Source organism: Mirounga leonina, unplaced genomic scaffold (assembly GCF_011800145.1).
Source record: "Mirounga leonina isolate KUSES-001 unplaced genomic scaffold, KU_Mleo_1.0 Mir_175, whole genome shotgun sequence".
Taxonomy (NCBI): Eukaryota; Metazoa; Chordata; class Mammalia; order Carnivora; family Phocidae; genus Mirounga; species Mirounga leonina.
Window position 1 is genome coordinate 23,338,178 of NW_023270453.1, and position 14,556 is coordinate 23,352,733.

Genomic DNA, 14,556 nt, shown 5'->3' on the forward strand with positions numbered 1-14,556 from the left:
CTCTGGGTCTCCTGGGCAGGGAGGGAGCCCTGCCTCTTGAACCTTGCGCTCCAGCCTGTCTGCTGGGGGTAGGTGTGAGGAGGGCAGGGGCCCAGCTTTCTGGGCAGCCAGCCCGGTAGCTTCAGCAGGCAGGACAGAAGAGGGAGGCGGGTGCATGGAGTGTGCAGCTGCTGGTCCCCCCCGCTGAGCCCATGTCCAGAACCTTCTAGGGCCCTGCAGAGGGGTAGGCAGCAGCCCTGGTCCCCTGGCCGGGCTTCTCCTCCCTGCTGTGCTTGGTTGTGTCCACCCAGCAGGTCTTTCTGGCCTCGTAACATCCTCCCCAGAGCAGGAGGCAGTGGCTGGCTTGGGGGGCCCAGGGCCGCAGCTGTTCCTCCGTCCCTGGGAGCCTGTGCCCTCAAGCCGGCCGGGTGCCTCAGAGCTTGTGTGATCAGTGGCCTGGCCGGGGGCAGACACAGCTCCGCTCCAGCCCCCCGGGTTGAGAGGGACTTGGTCTCTGGCTTTTACTTGCACACACACCCCTTTTCCTTCCTCCTGAGTGCGTCCCGCCTGCCCTGCCTTCTGAGCACCTGACCTCGGGGTGGCTGCCTCAGGCTCCTACTCCCTGCACAGATGCTCCAGGGCCTGGGACTCAGCATAGGGTATAGGGCCAATCCTTTGACCTCACAGCCATGGCTGACCTCTGGTTCTTGAGGCCAGAAGGGGCCTGGGGAGCTGGCCCAGTGGTTTTCCTTCCTGGGACTCTCACAGGCTGATCGTAATGCGCACACAGATATGGATTTCCGTGCTTGGCTGCAGCCCCCGAGAGGTCGGCCCCCTCCTCCTGTTTCCCCTGCAGGCTGCTGTGGTTGCCCCAAGGTGGGCTTTTCGCTGTGGGCCCCAGCCTGTGCCGGAGGACAGTCTCCTGGTCTGTGCCTGCCTGCTCTCTGACACCTCCGTCCACCCCCTGGCAGATGGCTCTGAGGCTTGGCAGCAACATGGAAAGTTGTGTATGAGCTGCCCCCCTGCCCAGGGTGGGAGAGGAGACGGTGACAGCAGGGCGGTTTCTCTCCTCAGCCCCTGTCCCAACACTCGTCCACCTGCTGTGGGTGTCAACTGCATGAAATAAACCTCTCCCTTTAAACCCCCAGCCTCTGCGAGAGTGTTTTCTCTTCCCCTCTCTCGAATGTCTGCCCCTGGTCTGGGGGGGCCCGAGTTTGGGGAGCCCAGGGGATGGGGACTATGCCCAAGGATCCTGACCAGGCCCCTGTCCTGTAGCAGAGGCAGGAGGGTGGGGGTGATGGGGGTTGCTCAGAGCAGCAGAAAGCTGAACAGCCGACGAGAGGAGGCACAGGTGGGGTGGCATGGCCTCCCTCCAGAGACCAGTCAACCTCGAAGCACCCCCCCCACCCCAGCCCCGGGCTGGAGGCTTTTTCTACCCCCAGAATGGGGTGGTGGGTTCACCCGGGCTCTCTCCAAGGCTGCAGGACCCAGGCCAGCCCCTGTTCCCAGCCAGAATGACCCAGAGCTCGTCCCTAGGGCTGCCCTCAGCCCAGACCCTCTCCCCCACCTCCATCTCCATCTGGACCTCAGAGCAGCTGCTTCCCCCCGCCCCCCACCCAAGGGACTTGGAGCCCATCTGGTCTGGAGAAGGAGCTCGTCAAGCCACCTGATCCCTAGAGGGCCACTGAGCAGCCAGCAGGGGGGTGGGACCCTGTGAGCCTCTGCCAGTTGCCTCCCCTCCCTGGTGGCAAGGACATCCCAGACAAAGTGGAGCACAGAAGGGAATTCGTGTTCCCACTCTGTCCCCGGGGCCGGTTCACAGCAGGTGCTTGCTAAGTGGTTATTGATCCATTCCAGAAATATCCAGGTCTGCCTTCTTCCCGGCACCAGGCCTGGGCAAGCTGTGCCTTTGTGTGCGCCCGTGAGTGTGTGCATGAGTGTGTGTGTTGTATATGGGTGTATGTGCATGCGTGTGCACACATGTGTGCATGTGTGGGACGCAAGGCAGCCGGAGACCTGGCCCTGCCTTCCTAGGAGTCTGGTCCAGTGGATGGTTGCTGAGCTCACAGGCAAGCCCAGATAACTTTCAGGAATCGGCCCAAACGAGGGAGCTGACCATCTGGCTCCAAGAGGGGCCTGCTGTGGTTGTATCTGGGCCAAGCGACGAGCCTGAGGTTGTCTCCTGGGGCAGCCGCGCCGGGCAGGCCTGAGCAGGGCTGGAGCAAGCTGGGGATCTGAGCTCTGGAGACCTTTTGTGCTGGATTCCTGGTGGCAACAGGCCACAAGAGGGTGGCTGGGAAGCAGGGGTGAGCTGCAGAGCTGGGAGGCTGTGATGGATTCTAGCTCATTTCTGAGTTCTCAGGGATCCTTGCACAAACCACTGAAGACTCCAGCTAGTATGGCCTGAACCCTAAACCCTGCGGAAAGAAGAAGGAAGTAGGTCCTCGCCTGGGCAGGGGGGCCTGCCCTGTTGACCTCCATGGGCCTGAGTGGCCTGCCCATGCAATGTGTGGATTTGGGGCTCATACTGGTCCCTGCATCTTTGAGGTTTAGGGAGGCCTGGCCTCCCAGAGTGTTGGGGTTGGTGGCCCAGCAGAGCTGTCCCCAGGCTGTTGCCAGGGAGGTCTGGAGCCTAGGAGGGAGGTGGGCAGGCATGGGAGCCCAGGGGCAGGATCTAGGTCTCTACCTCTCCCTGCCTTGACCTTCACTGAGTTCACCACCCAAGTCACCTCTGATAGTCAGGTGGGGGCGCTCTTCTCGGCTCAGAGAGGGTAGCAACTTGTCTGATGTCTCCCAGCAGATGTGGGCCCCAATTCCAGTCCCACCCTGTTTGGGACTCACGACTGAGAAACTGAAGCTGAGGGAGGGGGTGCAGGAAAAGGAGCCAGGGCCCAAGAGGGACCCAGGGAACAAGGAGTCCCTGGGGGTCCCAGGGCACCAGGAACAGCCCTTGCCTTCCCCACCCCATTGCAGTAGGAAAGCACAGCCATGGGTGAGTCACCCTGCTAATGTTATTTAGAGGAGTCTTGGGGTGATTCAGACACAGGCAGTGGGGCTGTGGGAGATCAAAGCCTTCCTCCTCTAGGACCCTCCACTGGGCCCCTGCTTTTTCTGCTCGTATCTGTTGCTGCCCCCCAGGGGTACCCTTCAGGGATACAGTGAGGACGATGTTGGCAGACGCTGAGGCAGGGCTGGGAGCAGGGAAGCCCCTATGAGGGGATCTGGGGATGGGTGTCCAGTGCACCTGCCTCAGCTCCCTTCCCACTGGGGAGCCTCAGCCCCCAGCCCAGAGCTGCATCAGCCCTCCATCTGGTGTGCCGCCACCCGCCTCCCCCTGAGGCACCACGGGGCAGCCAGCACTGAGGTCAGGTTTTTATTGGAGAACAAACATAAATAAAAAATGGGCGTTTGACCGGAAATAATGGGAGCGCTATTTACAAATGTACAGCATGGGTCCCGGGGCTCAGAGGAGGGTGAGCAGGGCCACAAGGACCCAGAGGCCCGCATGGGCTGCCAGGCAGGGCACAGAGTTCTGAACGAGGGACTGCCAGGGCCCCCGCTTCTGGCCACCCAGCCTGGCCTGTTGGAATTGTAGTTCCGGGATGATCCGATGGATCCAGGTATGGTGGGAGGTGACCCGGATGTAGACACCTGGGCGGTTCCGGCGGGCACAGCCCTCGCCCCAGCTGATCACCCCGGCCTGCAGCCATGACTGACCCACCAGGCACACCAGGGGTCCCCCCGAGTCGCCCTGTGGAAGAAGCAGAGGTGCAGTCAGAGCCCATGGGCCCAAGAGCCAGCCTCTGTGGCACCCAGGTACACGCACACACTGCCTCCCCTTGTCCCTCTCCCCTGCTCCTCCAGGAACATCCCTGCCTGGGACGCCCATCCCACCACCCGCTGGCTGGTCCTTCCTTTTCTGCCCTGGGGTGCCCATTTCCCTAGCACCCCCAGATTACCTGCTCTGATTCACATCCGAGGGGCTTTTGAAGGTTCCTGGCCCACCGCAGACCCTTAAACCGGCCGACCATGCTGGGTGGGGTCCGGGAGTCTGCGTTCCCCAGCTGATGGAATGCCAGGCTCTGGTGTGGACCATGGCCCCACCTACTGGGGCCGCCTGGGCCCAGCCAGGCTGGCTCCCACCTCGACCTGGCCCTAGGGAGCAGGGCTCGGCCTCGGGCATGGCCCATCCCAGCCCCTACCTTGCAGGCGTCCTTCTTGCCCTCGGCAAAGCCAGCACACAGCATGTCGTCCTTGATGGCTTTTGCCTGGAAACCTGACTCGGTGTCTTTGCTGTAGAGCAGGTTGCACTTGGGTGTGTCGATGATGGGCACTGCGAGCTTCTGCAGGATCCGCGGGTTGGGCAGGCGGTCTGGGGAGGGTGAAACAGCCCACAGCTCAGTGCACGGTCTTACCGAGGACCCCATGGCCCTCTGCCCCTCCTCATTTCTTGCTTGGGTTGAGACCTGGCTCTTGCTACTCCCCTTCTCCCCACATGCCTATGGCTCCTGAGCTCCGCTTTCCCGTACCCACTCCCCCCTATGGAGGAGAGACACGTGTACCAGTGTCAGCAGAAGAGTGTTGGTTCAGAGTGGCCCCCCCGCCACAGACTGCCCTTCTCTAGACCTGTCCCCTGCTCTCCCCCAGCTCTGCCCCATTACCTTCCTCACTGGGGCTGCCCCATCCGGTGACCCAGCAGTTCGTGCCCGTCTCAAAGACGACCGAGGGGTCAGGCACACACACAGGGAGGATATAGTTGGTGAAGGTCACCGGTGCCTCCAGCTCCACCAGGGCCACGTCGGCACTGGAGGCCATGCCCTGGTACAGGGGGTTGCTCTCCACCCGCTTCACCGGGGCGTACACAGCGTGTGGGCCTGGCCTCACTAGCTGCTGCGCCCCAAGCAGGACCTGGTACAGGGATGTCTGGGAGGTGCTGGTGGGAAAGAGCAGAGGGCTGGTGTGAGACAAAAGAGGGACTGGGAGGGGTTGGACGGAGCTTCAAAACAGGGAGGGGCTGGGGTGGTCCCTCTGCTACCAGCCCCCTCCCCGCCCGCCACGGTGCCTGCATGCGGTCTTCAAAACAGTCCTCCCCAGGGGGACGCACAGCACAGTTAGAAGCTGAAGCAGCTTTAATTCCTGACTCGAATGCCCAGACCCACCCTTGGCTACCAGATGACCTTGGGCAAGTCACCTAGCAAGTTCTCTGTGACTCCGTTTCCTCCTCTGTAACAGTCCCTACCTGGAAGGGTTGAAAGAGATGCCACCCAGTCTGCAGCTGGGGGCCAGCCCATGAGCCTTGGGCAAGCGACCTACTCCCTCTGAGCCTACATTTCTGAATTTAAGATGTGAGTTTGTTAAAGAATCCCAGCGCTGTGGTGAGTCAAGAGCCCAGATGGGGGTCTGGGGCCAGGCGGCTCCTAGTATGGTGGCATAGGGGACCTCAGCCCGAGGGCTTATCTGGAACCCAAGTCCCAGTTGGAAAGGAGTGTCCTGGATTTGAGGTATGGGAGGGGGGCAGGGACGCGGCCCCCCGCCTGGCAGAGCGCCTCACTGGCGAGACCAGCAACGGGGCGGGGGACCCTTCCCTGCCAGGCTGCGGGCTTTGGGGCTACGGGGCGGGGCCCAGGTTGCGGGGCTAAGAGCCCTAGACAGCAGCCAGGTTGGGCACCCGGCCGGCCCGGCGCTGTCCGAGGTGCTGGAGCCCTTGCTGGGGGTGGAGGGAGCCTGGGGGCCAGCTGACTCACTTGGAGAAGCAGTGCGCGGCGGTGAGGACCCAACGCTCTGTGATGAGGCTGCCCCCGCAGAAGTGGCTTCCGTTGCGCTGGATGCTGACCTGCCAGGGCCACTCGCCCTCCAAGGCGTCCTGGCCGCCCACCATCCTGTTCAGCATCCTCGGGCGCCCGCACACTAGGGGACAAGGCCAGGGTGGCGCTCACTGGGGGTGCCTTCTGGTTCCCAACCCCACACTCCAGCTTCCATTTTCTGCCCAGTTCTGGGCCCTCCCTACCCTTGACCTGCACGGAGAACTTGGGCAGGTCAGGGGCGAGGGCGGCCAGACACAGACACAGGGGGAGAGTCCCCCCACCCTTCACTTCTGAAATGGTGACCTCAGACCTACCTCTCGGGTCATGAGACTCGGAGAGGGTTCAGATAATTCTCGGTAAGTTCTTGTCCCAGGGCCAGGCAAACAGAGGCTTCCGGAGGGACAGCGGGCACCGGGAGGGTCCCCCACAGCATAGGTGATGCTGCAGGGTCTGTTACTGTTACAGCAGGATGGTCCTCAGATTGTCTTTAGCCTCTCTGCTGTCACTTTTCCCTGCCCGCCTCCTCTGTGCGTCCTGCCTCCCTGGGCTCCTGTGCCTGCTGTACCGCGTAGCAGGCCCTCCTCCTTCTCTCCTGTCTTGGCTCTAATTCTGCGGAACCACAGCTGTTCTTACTTCGGGATTCCCCGTGCTCCACCCCTGGATTCTGGGTCTCGCTCTGGCTGTGTGTGTGTGTGCATGTGTGTGTGTGTGCGCGTGCGTGCGCACGTGCCTCTGGCCAGTCTTGCTGCTCTCAGACTGGCCCCCGCCCTTGTCCCCCAACCCAAGGGCCTCAGATGCTTACCACTTGATGCCGCAGCTCCTGGAGTCCCTGGAGGTGAGAAAAAAGGGGTGATCGTCCGGCTTTGCCAAAGCCAAGGTCAGCTTCTCCCCTGCCCACTGCTGGTCAGAGCAGCCCTTCCTCCATTCCACTCCCAGCATTCTGAGGACACCGAAGGACAGTCTACAGAGCAGCCTGGCAGGAAAGGCCAGGCGGCTTCTATGTCTCCAGAGGCCCAGAGCTTATCTGCAAGGGCAGACCAACTCCCTGCCACACGGGAGCCAATCAGGAGACGCCAGTGAGGGGACCCCCATCATGGCTTGACTCTGCTGCTTCTGTCCTCGGGGTCTCCCTCCATGCCCTATACCAGTCCCTATCTGGAAGTTCTGGTGCCAGGGGCGGGGGAGGTCTGCCTTCCCCCCCCCCGGAACAGGCTGGAGCTGGGATCAAGCAAGAGGCCTAGAGCGTCTCACACACAGTCTGCTCCAGCAAGAGTCAACCTCCCTAGGGTTCTTCCCAGAGTGTCCCTCAGGTCTCTGCGGTCCCTGGGGAGCAGAGAGAAGCCAGTCAGTGACATCATGGGTCAGTCCCTCCGAGATTCCAGACTCCCAAGAACTGAACACCCATCACACATCTCAGTATGTTCTGTAGTTAGAGCCCAAGACCCCCATGCTGGGCCACCCCCCCAGGGGAGGGGACAGGCAGAGGGGTCGGAGTAGAGCCTGTCTCCCCAGGACCCGTCACCCCCCATATCTCTGGACACAGGGAGGCACACGGGAACCTCCACCCCAGCCTGCAGACCCCAGCCCAGTGTCAGCAACACTCCAGAAACACTTGCCTGTCTCCCAAGTGTCCCCAGCATATCTGGTTCACTGGGGGAGAATCTGATCAAAGCTGGGGGGGTGGGCTCAGGACAGCTTCTCCCCACCTCAGCCCCAACCCATTTGGTGACCAGAGGGTGTGGCAAGTTCACTCTGACCAGAGGAGTTCAGCAGTTCCACAGAGGGGAGGGGCTGCGGGGGCTGAGCCACGCATCTCCATGACGCTGGGGGTTTTTACAAGGACCCCATGCTTCCTGCTAGAGCACCAATCCGAGGGGTACGCTCCCCAGTGCTGAGGGTGGGGTTGGCAAGAAGCAGGGATGGGGAGGGGCTAGATGCGGGGCGCTGAGCAAGCACAGGCAGGACTGGCGCTCTTCAAAGTAGGGGCGCCAGGCAAAATGTGGGGGCAAGCGTGCTGTCTGCCCAGGCCAGTGATGGCGACAGGAAGTCTGCCCTGGACATTCTAGTCCCTGATTTGTGTTAACAGGTACCCTTTTATTTATTTATTTTTTTAAGATTTTTATTTATTTATTTAACAGAGATAGAGAGCACAAGTAGGAAGAGCAGCAGACAGGGAGAGGGAGAAGCAGGCTCTCCGCCGAGCAGGGAGCCCAATGCGGGGCTCGATCCCAGGACCCAGGGACCATGACCCGAGCTGAAGGCAGCCGCTCAACCGACTGAGCCACCCAGGCGCCCCAACAGGTACCCTTTGAAAGTGCAAATGTCCCCTGGGCTGTTCCCTCCAGCCTCCCTCACCTAGTATAAAATAATTTAACTGTATTGAAGACACCCGACTAGCTGCTTTTCCTAAGCTCTGATGATTATGCTTGTAGTCGATGCTTCAGTTCACCCCAGTCCTCGTGGGCACTGACGTTCCTTCAGGCTCATTCCCTCCCTGTGCAGATTTTCCAGGGCCTTCTGGTCCCCCCCACAGCCAGCCCCCCTTCCCTTACATGCAGCTGGAATCGTGGTCCACACCCAGGATCGAGTACACACGCCTGGGGCCCGGTGGATCCCCCCTCCTCGAGTCTTTGCAGACTTCCTCAACCCAGCTTCATGCAACTGTTTCTCATATAGGCTGAGTCTTCTGACCTCTGAGTGCTTGCTAACAACACCCCTCTGCTTAGAGGCCCTTTCCTCCTGGTCTGTACTAGTGTGAATCCTACAGGTCCTAATCCAGATCAAGGTTCAAGTGAAATGTCCCTGCCTCCAGGCAGCCCTTCTTGCTTGTGCTATCTGTCTAGGAAGCCTGGCTCCCGGTCCTGAGCTCTCCGTCCTCCTGCTGAGCCACACAGAGCTCTGCCCACCTCGCTCTGGAGGGAGTATCCTAGTCTCATCTCACCTAGGGGCCCAGGGGCTCAGTCCAGGCAGAGCCCCCTTCCAGGGGGCCTGAGCCCAGGGAATGTACAGAAAGAGAACAGCTGTGGGGGCAGGGCTGACCAGAAGGGGTACTGTGGAGCCCTGGGCTCTGCAGGGTGGGTGCCCTGTTGGGGGCTGGCTGAGCCACAGGGGGCATGTGGCCCCTGGTGTGGGCCCAGGGTCCCCATGCTCCTGTAGCTGGTCAGGGCTCAGCTGGCGGGGTTGGGAGAGACCCAAGGTTTTAGGAGGTGGGGAGTGAGGATGGCATTGAAGGAGCCCACAACTCCTGCTCACAACTGTTTGTAAAGCCAGATGCAGGCTGCTGTTTCCACTTTGGCAATGACGGTGATTACTCACCCCATTAGAAGTAATCACGGCATTACACCCCTACTGGAGATGGGCTCCCTCCAAAAATGTCATTATCCCCGTGCCAGGAAGCCAGGAGGGAGAAGCCAGGCAGCAAGGGTTGGGGAGGCCCCATAGAGCCTGGGGATTCTGGGGCCTCCCCACTGAAATGCCAGCCTGGTGTCCTCTGACCACTGGTAGGAAGCCTGGAGCCCCAGCAGAGTCAAAGCTTGGGGTGACCTGGCCCATCCCTGGGAGGTGACTTGAGGACAGGGAAGTGATGTGGCACCGGGCTGGCCAGGCTAGCCCAGGAATGCGGGAGTGTTTCCCTGGCAGGGAGCAGCCTGCCTTGTGGGAAGGGGCCTGGCAGGTGGGGTCCCCCTGGCTGGGACCTGCTGACCCTGACCCAGGACTGGGAGAGGGGAAAGGGATGCAGGCCTTGCTCCTCCCCACACATCCTCCCTGTCTGGTACGAGCAGGAGCCTGCACCCCTAGCTCCCCACTCCCCCAGTGAGCCCCTACCGGCCTCCTGGGGGCTCCCAGGCTCGGGTGGCAGCTCAGCCACCCCTCCCCTAGCCCAGCAGTAGGTGATCCAAGGCTTTAGAGCCCAATGACCCCAAGTTCAGATCCTGCACACATGCAGCCCCATGTCTTTATCTGGGGGACAGGAAGAGACTGAGATGGGAGGAAGCAGAAATCCCAAACCCAGAGCTTGGCCCATGAGCAACAGAGACAAGCTGGGGGTGGGGGGGAGGAGAGCCCCTCCCATGTTTCTGCCTCAGGGTCCTCTTGGACCTGTGCCCCCAGCCTGTCACTGGGCTGCCTTCCGCAGGTCACTGCCCCAGGAGTGAACCTTGGAGCCTTCCCACCTGCTCAGCAGGTCCTCCACTGGGGCAGGAAAGGAGGGCTGGTGCTGCAACCCCAGGTCTGGCCTGGGAGTGGGGGATTTTGCTCGAGCTCCAGGCAGTTAGAGGACGCCCCTCTGGGCAGGAGGGGGACCCACTTTCTGCAACCTCCAGTACTCACCAAACCACAGCAGCAGCAGGAGCAGGGCCATGGCTGGCCGTCGCCTCCTGGGCTCAGCCCAGCTGGGGCACCGCACTGGGGGGCAGTGGTAGCCGGAGGTCTGTGAGCACCAGCTCAAGGTGCAGGGCTCCATGAAGTGGGCTTTTATGCTGGAGGTGAGTGTCAGCTTGGCTATGCCACCCAACCTGTTGGCCCAGCCCGCCCAGCTCCTCTCAGCCGGGAGGAGGTGCCCCAGAACCCCAACTTCTCCATGACCTGTCCCTGAACCCCGAGGGAGCAGACCCCTCACCCCAAAATAACTTAGGGTCTTGTGCCTGCCCCATTTGGGTGCTTGTGGCCTGGGATTCCACCATAACTGACCAGATAGCCCCCACAACTGGCCACAGGCCCCACATAAGCTGACAGCAGTCTGCCCACCAGACCCTCCCTGTTTCATTCATTGATTCATTGGTTCATTCATTGATTTTTTGAGCACCTACTTTGTATCAGGGCATCAGTGATCAACACAGTTCAGGTCTGTGGCTTACACTGATGAGGAAGGGGATACGGAAAAGTCCAGGTCACCAGTGCTTATGGGACAAAGAAGAGCAGGGGCGCCGTCGGGTTGGGGGGGGTTATCCTTAGCTGACCCCAGTGCCCCTCACGGGTGGCCCCGAACCGCGTCCCCTCCCCGGGGCTGCCCCCTCCTCCCGCGCGTGGCGGGCCGGGGCGGGCGGGGCGGAAGCGGCTTCTGGGAAGGCCGGGCCCGGAAGGAGCGTCCCCGGGCGCCCCTGCCCTGGGCGCGACCGGCCGGGCTCCGAGACATGCGGGCGGCGGAAGAGGCTCCGGAGGAAGTTATTTGGGGCACGGGGCTGACGTCAGGGCCGGACTCGGGGCTGGGGCGGCCACTTCCCGCCCGGGCCGCGGGGTCCGGGCTCGGGACCAGGTGCGGTCGACCCAGGCAGGCTCCGGCGGGTGGGCGCCGGGCCGCAGACGGAGACCTGCCTCAGTTTCCCCGCCTGCGCAGCAGGTGCGTGCGCGGACTGGGAGCGAGTGGGGGCCGGGGTCGCCGGCTGCGGGGCGCGCTGAGTGTGCCGCGGCCCCCGGCCCTTGCGGCGCGGGCCTGCCTCCTGGTGGCCGCCGGCTGCAGTGCGGGGCGCGCGGGCTGGGGTCTCTCCAGGGGACGAACCCCGCCCCCGCCCATGGTTCCCGCTTCAGTCCCCCTGCGAGGGGCGTGGGGGGGTCATCACCCCCAGTTCGTTTGTCGGTTCATTCCTTGCACACGGTTTTCTGAGCACAGGCGGTGCGCCGTATCGAGGTGAACAAACACGACAAGGCATACTTCAAAGGGAAAAATGTCTAATCACAAACTGTGGAAAGTGTTTCAAAACGACAACCAATTTGACTAATAGGCTTTACTGAGAAAGATCCAGCCTCTTTAATCAAGTAAATGCAAATCAGAGCCAGCCGGGAGAGGCCAGTTGTCCTGTTCGGAGTCAGCAGGTGGCGGAGGAATGCCGTTGGTCGGGGCTGTGCGGAAATGGGCTGGCTGGTGGGCGCAGCTCTTCTGGGAGTCGGCTGGTCAGTCTGTGGCTTCAGCTTTTAAAAAGTTATTCCCTGGGGCGCCTGGGTGGCTCAGTTGGTTGAGCAACTGCCTTCGGCTCAGGTCATGATCCTGGAGTCCCGGGATCGAGTCCCGCATCGGGCTCCCTGCTCAGTGGGGAGTCTGCTTCTCCCTCTGACCCTACCCCCTCTCATGTGCTCTCTCTCTCTCCTCTCATCTTCTCTCTCAAATAAATAAAATCTTTAAAAAAAAAAAAATAGTTATTCCCTTTGATTCGACTTCACTGCTGGCAGGCTATTCCAAGAGGAAAATCCTAAATACAGAAAAAGCAGCAAAGTGTTAGTGGGCCACGTTATATTTGTACTTGCAAAAACAAACAAAAGCTAGTTTGGCAATGAGTAGAATTCGTAAGTATAAAAATGATGAAAACATTTTAAGTTTTGTAACAACAGCAGCAACATCCTCCAGCATCCAAAAGAAAGGTGGCAAAATGTTCAGCAGTGACCAGCTGGGAATGTGTAATCATGTGGATTTTTTTCAAAAGTAGGGGACAGGAAGCCAGCTTAGATACATGGACCCCAAGGGATGTTCTCAGAAGCTTTGGTGGGTTGGCAGGACCTGGTATGTGGGACCTTTCTGCGATGCTCCAGTTGAAGGAAGAGATGCAGGACCCAGGGTTGTGCTGACGACCTTCCTTCTCACCCCCAGGATGCTCTGCCTCTCTCTGTAGTGCCCAGGGTGACTCCCTGAGCTGGGAATGTGGCTACCAGCTAGAATGTCTTCCCTAAGGAATGTCAGCTGAGAGGACCAGAACTCCTTTTCTGCCCCATTCAGATGAACCGTCCCAGGAATAGGACATTAAGTGGCCCAACTTGGCCCCTGGCCATTTGATCGGCCCAGGCTGGTCAAATGGCCACCATTTGGCCATAGGACAGAATTTTTTTTTTTAATTTTATTTATTTACTTGACAGAGACATAGCGAGAGAGGGAACACAAGCAGGGGGAGTGGGAGAAGGAGAAGGCTCCCCACTGAGTAGAGAGCCTGACATGGGGTTGATCCCAGGACCCCAAGGTCATGACCTGAGCCAAAGGCAAATGCTTAACCGGCTGAGCCACCCAGGCGCCCCCAGGACAGAGTTTGTTAACAGAAAGGAGGAAGAGGGAAAGATGCTGGTCAGTAAGAAGCAATAACCACCACACTCTCAGTAAGCGTGAGAGTAAAATAAAGACATCTTCAGACATGGGACATCACGAAAAACTTAGCACCCATGCACTGTTCTTGGGAAGCCACTGGAAGAAAGATGCTCTCTGACTACAGAAGAATTTTCCTACAGAAAATTAGGAAATGTGGGCTGCAAAACACAGAGCTCAAACACAGAAGAGCAGTGAAGGGACCCTCTAGGACACTGGTGAAGGGAGGTGCCGGAGTGACAGCTGTGCCCCAAACAGAGAGGGCGGGCAGTCCTCACTGGGACACTGGGACACAAGCAACAAGAATGCCAGCATCATCACCATCATGCCCTCTGCTGTTGCACGGTCTTTTCAGGATGTGCTCCATCAATACAAAATGGAAACCGAGGCAGAGGAAGACATGAGACCCAGGACAGGGAATACAAGCCAGGAGAAAGGCAAACGGAATTCCAAGAATGACAGCTAAAGGGATGTCCCAGAGAGGAGGAAAATGGGCATCTCAAGGAGGGATGAAGCAGACAAGGAGAAAAAGGAACTGATGTAGTCCCTAATGGGATTGACCCTGTGGGGAGCTGGAAAGTGTGGGTAGGTACAAAAGAAATGAACACCACCAACAAAAGCAATCATTAATTTCAGGGAGTCAAGTTAAGAAAGGAAGCAAACACAGGAAGTACATGCAAGGCGTGCCCAGTGCCCCCAAAACCTCATCCCATTCTGGCCTCAGCCAGCCTTGAGCTCCAGGACCTTGTCCACTAAATCAGATTCAGTTGCAGGGGAGCCTTCATGGGCGTTGTTGCTCTCCATCTGAAGAACTAGGAACTAGAGTTCACCTTGCCCATGCAACACACACGGCAAGGGAGGGACAGGGCAGCCATCATCCATAACCACACATAGCAGTCGCTGGTCCATAGCAGTTCCAAAATCCAGCTGGGCACATGCCGCTACTTTCTCCTACTGGGAGCAGGGAGTGTGGCTCGCCTGGAGTCCCTGGAAGTGGTTCCTCATGACTCTCCATACCACCCTCCAGCCTTTGGGCTCTGGTTTCTGAATCATCTGTCCTTTTCCATAGGAAACAGGCTGTGTCTGTAGTAGAATAGTTTTCTCTGCCAACCTGTTTCTTATCTGTAGAAAGTTGGGAATCTAAAGAACCCTTCCTTTCATTCAAGCTTGTACAATGTGCTGACCTCTCCTGAAAAATAATGGAGGCCAGAAGACAGTGGAACATCTTCATGTTGGAACGCCATTAGAATGATGATGGTGGTGGCAGTGGTAATACCTGTCAACCCAGAATCCCATAAAACCCATATCCTATGAAAATATGCTCCAAGAATGAGAGGGAAAACACAATTTAAGATAAATGAAAACTAAGAGAATGGATTGCCAGTAGGCCTTACGCTACAAGAAAAGCCAAACGAAGGTCTCAGGCTAGAGGCAAAATGATCCCAGATGAAGTCACAGATCTTCAGAAAGTAATAAGGAGCATGGAAAGGGAAAATATGTAGGTAAATATAAAATACTGCTTTTTCCTCCTCATTTCTTTAAAATACAGGAGCATTTAAAATAAAAACCATGTTTTGGGGTCTGTAACATGTAGATATAATGCATATGACAACTATAAAGTACAAGGTGAGGAAAATGAGCCTGCATAATTACAAAGTTTGTACATTTTAAATGAAGTGGTACACCAAGAACTTTATGTAGACTGTGAAA

At 58.9% G+C, this 14,556-nt stretch overlaps 1 protein-coding gene across 1 annotated transcript; it reads right to left on the minus strand.

The window, feature by feature from the left end:
• Window positions 1-3,442: 3,442 nt before the first annotated feature.
• On the minus strand, window positions 3,443-10,143 carry PRSS27 (serine protease 27). Its single transcript, XM_035022467.1, has 7 exons — window positions 10,090-10,143; window positions 6,586-6,612; window positions 5,987-5,993; window positions 5,724-5,886; window positions 4,641-4,912; window positions 4,182-4,351; window positions 3,443-3,730 (listed from the first exon to the last, which is right to left on the minus strand). Exons 1-7 carry the CDS (start codon window positions 10,141-10,143, stop codon window positions 3,443-3,445), a joined length of 981 nt encoding a protein of 326 aa, XP_034878358.1.
• Window positions 10,144-14,556: the final 4,413 nt, after the last annotated feature.

Bases quoted from the DNA above. Each gene is read 5' to 3' on its own strand.
- PRSS27 (XM_035022467.1), bottom strand. From the start codon at position 10,143: ATGGCCCTGCTCCTGCTGCTGCTGTGGTTTGGTGAGTACTGGAGGTTG. The intron at 4,913-5,723 runs GTGAGTCAGCTG...CTTTCCCACCAG, and splicing joins GCCGCGCACTGCTTCTCCAA to CACCTCCCAGACATCCCTGT. The intron at 4,352-4,640 runs GTAATGGGGCAG...CACCCTCCCCAG, and splicing joins GGGCAGCCCCAGTGAGGAAG to ACCGCCTGCCCAACCCGCGG.